This window comes from Gekko japonicus, unplaced genomic scaffold, assembly GCF_001447785.1.
Source record: "Gekko japonicus isolate JY-2015 unplaced genomic scaffold, Gekko_japonicus_V1.1 scaffold3020, whole genome shotgun sequence".
NCBI classification, from domain to species: domain Eukaryota; kingdom Metazoa; phylum Chordata; class Lepidosauria; order Squamata; family Gekkonidae; genus Gekko; species Gekko japonicus.
Window position 1 is genome coordinate 129908 of NW_015161502.1, and position 6987 is coordinate 136894.

Below are 6987 nucleotides of genomic sequence, written 5' to 3' on the forward strand. Positions count from 1 at the left end.
AGCATTTCAGGGGCTTGTTCCGGCAGTACACTGAAGTGTACAATAGTATACACATTAAAAGTGGCTTCCCGCCTGTCTGTGTGCTCCATCTCTTCATTCTTGACTTCTTCCCAAGAGAGCCCTTGGAAGTTCCCAAAATGTCTCTTTTACATCTGTTGCTGGAATAAAGGAAGAGGTCCAGTTTCCACCCAGGCCATCAATCGGGCACTCCTCATTCACGAGTGCGCATTTCCTTGGGCAGAACTCCTTTCCCCACCAAGCACATTTGCTGCATGGGAGGGAGAAGACAGGCGCTCACCAAGCAAACCCCACAATTCAAAGGGTACCTCCATGATTTTTGGAAGGGATACCGATTGTTGGAGGAGGGGGGTTAAGGCATCTAGGTGACAACTAAAGAGACGTTTTGATGACACTTTTGCCTTGTTCAGCCTGGGTGTTCTTAAGTCAACCCTCCTCTTGTTTCCTCAGTATATCCAGTATTTAAGGATATCACAGCCCCTCAAGATCCACACTGAGCTCAGGCCCAGAAGGAGCTTCTGAGCCTCCAGATTTCAGGTCCCAGAATTATAGAATCATAGAGTTGGAAGGGACCACCAGGGTCATCTAGTCCAACCCCCTGCACAATGCAGAAAATGCACAAATACCTCCCCCCCCACGCCCCCAATGACCCCTATTCCATGCCCAGAAGATGGCAAAAAAAAAAACCCTCCAGGATCCCTGGCCCAACTGGCCTGGAGAAAACGTGTTTCCTGACCCCAAAGTGGTGATCAGCACCTCCCTGGGAGTGTAAGGAAGGGCCACAAGAAGTAAACACAGATGCAACCCTTCCTGCCCTCCCCCTCATGATCGGTATGCAGAAGAAAACTGCCTCTTGTCCTGGGTTGAAGATCTAAAAGCACAATTTCAGCATCCGCAATTTATCCAAGCTCTTTCGAGGGAAAACTCAAAACTGTGAGGATAAACAAGGCCGCAGAAATTCACCAGCCCTCGGAAGGAAGGTGCAGGCAACACACAGTCCCAAGACAGAGATCTGAAGCCCCTACCTGCCAATCCCTCCTCCTCATCAGAGCCCGGGAGAAACACCTCTTCCTCTTCTTCCAGCCAGGATATGAGGTCAGGCTTGGCAATTGGAGGTCCTGTTCGTCAGGGGGGAAAACCTCCACAAAGTTAGACCTCTTCTGTGTGCCCATAAATTCAACATTTTTGAGCCAGATTGTCTGTCCCTCCAGAAACACACAACAGGCAAGTAATAAGGGTGGGATGGAGCACCGTATGGGCTCAAGGCCCATGCCTCTTTTGTCATCCTGAGACTCTGTAGGAGCATGGATATGTGGCCATCTAGCCCGTAGCCACGGCGGGGCATCTTGTGGCCACGTCCCCCGATTTACAATCCATGCCCCACAACTTTTCAGTCAAGAAAACCTTATTTTTCCATTTAAATCCATTCCATTTCCAATAAAATTGCGCCACACTGACATGCCCTGCTGATGAATGGTTACCAGAGGCACTGCCTTTTACTCTCGGGTAGCCCCAATAGGAGGGGCACCCCACTTTCTAACCTGAAACCTAAGACCCACAAAACGCAGCCCAAGGAAGACACTCCTGGTTCTGAAAACAGAGAGCCTAGCTCTGGATACAGGGTCTCCATTTTCAGGTGGCAATAAGGCAACCCGCAGAGCAAACCTCCAGTCTTCTCCCCCACCCTGGAAGATATGCATATGAAACAATGGCAGTTCCACCAGGTAAAGCATCTACATTCCTAAAGGCTATTCAGAGGCCACCTGTCCGATTCCCCATGCATTCGAAATAAATCCACGTTTGAAGACCAAAGTTAAATTTATTATAAAGCGATGGTTAGCTCAGGAACACAAGAATTGTTAGGAATGACTACAGACCCCAAAGGGAAACATAATAAAGGAACTTGAACCAGGTTAAGACCAATGAGTCCAATTCCCGCTGGCGGGAATGTAGATAAAACTAGCGCCCAATTCCTTGGGAACACAACGGTTCTACAACATAAACACAAGTTCAGTTCTCAGGCATGAGATACATAATAAGCAAAGCAACGCCATAACTCCATCCCACCTCCAGCTGGTTGACCTTGAGCAGTTCCGCAGATGTAGCAAGCAAAAGAAAGTAAACACCTACACAGGAGGATCCCGGGGTGGTGGTGGTGGTGGACAGAGTACAATGTAACATGGAGAAAAAACACACCACCTTATGGCAGCTTGCTGACACCACCTGGCGAATAGCCCTCCTGTCTCCAGAACCTCACCCAGCCCTTTTGTGTGGTTCCCATGTCTCTGTGTGAATTCTTTGTCTCAATACCTGTCCTTCCTTCCTCCATCCCTCAGGATACCAAGATAAACCAATCAAACACTCAAATTATTAATGATCCTTCCTGACGCTAATCAGGGACCCATCTCCCATCTTTTGTCTATATCTGGGAACCTATTCAACTGCCTTGGCAGAACCATCAATGGTCATAAAATCCATTCAGGTAGCCCTAGGACAGTCATCCAACACCTGGCATCTATTGTTCAACCAGACTCTGCCCCTCTGAGAGCTCACTGGTCACATCTAGGCCTTGCCCATCCTGATGCCACACACTTCTGGGACGCATTGTTGGCCCAGGTAATCTATTGTTCCATTGATCTACACTGTTTTCCAATGTCTATATCCGTCAGAGCACATGAGCCTCAGAGGGTGTGCCTCTGCCCTGATGCCAACTGGCAGTCCACCCCTAAACCTTTGGGTTTAAGCCATAATCCCTTCTTCATGGACCTCTGCACGTCTGGACAGGCAGTATCACCCCATAACTGACCCCTCTATTTGCTATCAATCACCTCTGCTTTCATAGTTCTGTACTGTGTGTGTGAATGCTTGATTTTATGTTTGTATGTTTAAGAATCCTTCAGTAAAGAAATCATTGCTTTAGTAATCTAGCCTCAGCGTCTATTCCTGGGGACTAGGAAATCAAACTCCCATAGTTCTGATCCTATATTTAATGCATATTGCCATTTAATACTAATAATTCCCCAAGCTATTATTAAGAAATACGGCAATTTGGCTAACAGATGAGCTGCAAGCTGCACAGCAAACTCCCTGAAGCTGGGGGGCTACTGACGCTGCTCGTACTCTCTCTCTCTCTCTCTCTCTGCAGGTACTGGAAGGGGGAGAAGCCATCTCTTGGTGCCGTCACCTTAGGAAGGCTGCCCACCCAGGACCTAAACTGTCTCTGTGCTGCTTGGGTCTCCCCCTCAGCCACAGAGTGCTCCCCTCTGGAGCGGCAGCCTGCCTCCTCTTGGCCCCACCTCAAGCCGCAATGCATCCTAAGATTGCATTAGCTTTCTTCGCAGTCACATCGCACTGCAGGCTCATTTTTAGCTTGTGACCAGGGGTCATTTCCTGCAGGAGCGCACAGGAGTGGAGCTCCGGCAGTAAAGAGCCCAGGGGGCGGGCACATGCAACAAGCCCCACCCCCTGCTCCCAGCAGCCTTCAGTCAGAGCAAGAAGCAGCCAGGTAAGTTGCAGAGCCCTCCCCCGGTCCAAAACAGTCCAGTGGCACCTTTAAGATCAAGTTTTATTCAGGTACAAGCTCTCCCTCCTCTGCAAGGACAGATCTGCACGTGTCCCCCCCCGATAGCTAGCAATCCAAAACAGTCCAGTGGAGCCTGAGCGGTGGGTGTTGCCTTCTGACACACTTCTGGTGATGTCAGGGGGTGTGGCATATGCAATTAAGTTATGCTAATGAGTTATGCTAATGAGCTCCTGCACCTCTTTTTTTTCTACGAAATGACCCCTGCTTGTGACCATCTTTCGGGTATGTTGTAGGGCTATCTTCCGGCTATGCTCCTGCAGAGTGCAGGGGGCTGGACTAGATGACCTGCAGGGTCCCTTCCAACTCTTTTTAAAAAAATAATTAATTTTATTAAAAGATAAGTCAAGTATACATAAACAAGATTGCTGTATAAACATTAATACAAACGCGTAGCATTCTATGATTCTACGTTACTTACTTCTAAAACTTTATTTACTATGATTCAATGAATGAGACCCGCGCTGACGTCAAGTTCGGCTGGCTAGGAGCCAGAGCAAGAGGCTGGGAGAGTCTTGCCTGCCAGGGAAGGGCTGGTGGTGGGGCAAGAAGTGGCTCAGGCGTGGTACTTCAGCCCCGGCACCGCCATGGCTGCCGCAGGACACTACCCAGGTAATTCAATTAACTTTAATCTCACTGCCCCCTTTAAAAATTTAAATGCCCCACGAACGAAAAAATCCTGGTTACAGGCCCGGTGGCCATGCACACCTGTACGCCCAACTCCGGGCCTTTTGGGACCTCAGCCTCTCTATGCGCAGATTGCAGATGGGTGCAGCCTCTTCCCACAAAGTAGTGAGACCATTCTTTTAGAAGGGCTGACTTTTTATTAAGGGCAAAGGATATGAGAGGAAGCTGGCACTCAAAACACTTAACGCATCTACATGGGTCATCCCAAATTCATCCGATACGAAGATCTTTCATGATTAAGAGACCGGGTTTGATTCCCCCACTCCTCCACTTGCACCTGCTGATGTGACCTTGGGTCAGTCACAAGCTCTGGCACAGCTGTCCTTGAAATAGGGCTGCCAAGTCCCCCCGGGGGGTGGATTTCCCCCCCCGCTTTGGAGGCCCGATTTCCGCCGCTGCGGAATAGGGCCCTGGGGGAACCCCCCCCCGGCGTGCACGTCAGCCGGATGTGATGTGCTGACGCCGGGCACGCTGGGGGCGGGGCCACAGCCATTTGAGGGGGAAACTCTATGCGTGCCCGGCATCAGCATGTCACATCCGGCTGGTGTGCATGCGGCGCGTGCTCAAGACGCTGTCCGGGAGCCCCCCCCCGCCGCAGAACAAAAGGTATTTGGCAACCCTAAATTTAATTACTACTAACCTGGTTTTTTATTTCCCCACCCACAACCAGTGTTCCCCCTAAGCTGAGTTAGTGTGAACTAGCTCACAGTTTTTTAGCCTCCAGCTCACACATTTTTGTCTTAGCTCAGAAAGGACAGCTCCAGAGCAAACTAATTTATGCAGGAGCCAAATCGCTCGCTCACAACTTTCATGCCAGTAGCTCACAGAGTAGATCTAAATCCTCTGTATGTTAATGTAAAGTAAAGGTTCCCTTGCTCGAAAGCCAGTTGAATCCGACTCTAGGGTTGCGGTGCTCATCTCCGTTTCAAAGCCAAAGAGCCAGCGCTGTCCGAAGACATTTCCGTGGTCATGTGGCCAGCATGACTAAACACCAAGGCACACGGAACGCTGTGACCTTCCCACCGAAGTGGTACCTATTTATCTACTTGCAATTTCTTGCTTTCGAACTGCTAGGTTGGCAGGAGCTGGAACTAGAGACGGGAGCTCACTCCATCACGCGGCACACTCGGGTCTCGAACTGCTGAACTACCGACCTTCCACAGCCTAGCAGTTCAGCGTCTTAACCACTTGAGCCACCGCAGCTTCCATATACATACATACATACATACACACACACATATATATACACATACACACACCTTTGTATTCTTTCTTTCCCTTTCCCCCTTTCTATATATAAACTAATAAAACTTTACTCTAAAAAAAAAATTGAACCAGCTTTCTCGCAAGGGGTTTCCAGAAAACTCATTTTGCATGTTATAAAATTTGGGCAATTATTTCCTCTGATTTTCATGAAACTGCTTCTTCTCCCTGGGGTCTTTGGGCCTCTCTTCTGGGGATGAAAGCAAGGAATGGGGAGGCCTTCACCAGCCCCCTTTTCTATCTTGTGGGGTCGCCTGAGGCTGCAGACAGCTAGAGGGGCGCTGGCATGACCCTGGCAGTTCTGGGCCTGTTCCCTGCCAAGCTGAGACTGGAAAGGCCAGCTGCGAGCTAAAGGACAGAAAAGAACAGTACAGGTCCTTCCACGGTCACTTCTCAGCCCAGGTAAGGCCAGAGTCAGGCTGGGGGGAAGCCCCCTGCTTAGACCCCGCCCCACCATCTCCAGACCAGGCCTCCCCTGGGCATCTCTTCTGATGCCCTCTCACTTGGCTCAGGCACAGGACTGCCAGGCAGCCCCCCCCCCCCGCACTGGGACCAGGGCAGACAGCCTGACCACGTCCCTCCTCCTCAAGGCTGTCCTTAGGCTCACTCCTCACTGCCAAGAAGGAGAAAAGGATCCTCACCCAGAGAGGCCACGTTCCCAAAGTTCTCCAGCATGACTTCCTTGTAGAGAGCTCTCTGGGCCGGGCACAACAGGGCCCACTCCCCTGGGGTGAAGTACACGGCCACCTCCTCAAAGGACACCCCAGCAACCTGCAAGGAGGAGAAGGAGAGATTTCTCTACATCACTGGAAAGCTGGCCCATGGTTGGGGAAGCCAAAGACGGAGAGAGCCAATTAGCAGGAATTCACAGGGGAAGAGCAGCACGAAGAGGTGGCGAGAAGAGCCCCGTGGGGACATCTCTTTCCCCCCCCATGGCCTCCCTGGGAGCCTCTTGGCAGCAGAGGGGCCGTCCTCGGTCGCAGTGGGCTAGCAGCCTTCTGGGGAAGAGGCCAGAGATGTTGTCCAGATGATAAAGGACTAAACGGGCCTCCGTGGGAAATCCAGTATTGTTGCGGAGACATTTGGAGTTGGCCCAAATCAAAGTAATGTTCCAATTGTTCTGCTTCTCTGCTAAAACCATTCCTAGACACGGGGGGGTGGGGGGGTGACCGTTTTCTTGCCTTCGCAGTGGGGAACACCGGAATCAGTGGGAGGGAGCCCGATCCCCTGAGCCTTTAGAACAGAGAAGAAAGCACCCCTCCTGTCTGCCGCATGTCTCCCCAGGGATTCTCCCCCCCCCCCGTCCCTGGGGCGTGCTGGCTGCATGGCGGCTCTCTTCCCGGCTTCAGCGCACAGAGGAGACGGCAGAGGAGGCATCCGGGATGTCCTTCCACTCCTGCCTGGGAAGGAGAGAAAGAAAGAGGGCGGGGAAACCGTTT

At 51.1% G+C, this 6987-nt stretch overlaps 1 protein-coding gene across 1 annotated transcript in view; it reads right to left on the reverse strand.

The window, feature by feature from the left end:
* Positions 1-6987, reverse strand: part of LOC107125760 (zinc finger protein 2 homolog) — a 40082-nt gene that overhangs the window by 23464 nt on the left and 9631 nt on the right. The window contains exon 4 of the mRNA XM_015429213.1: positions 1044-1136. Coding sequence (XP_015284699.1) covers positions 1044-1136 — 93 coding nt within the window. The remainder of the gene's footprint in view (positions 1-1043; positions 1137-6987) is intronic.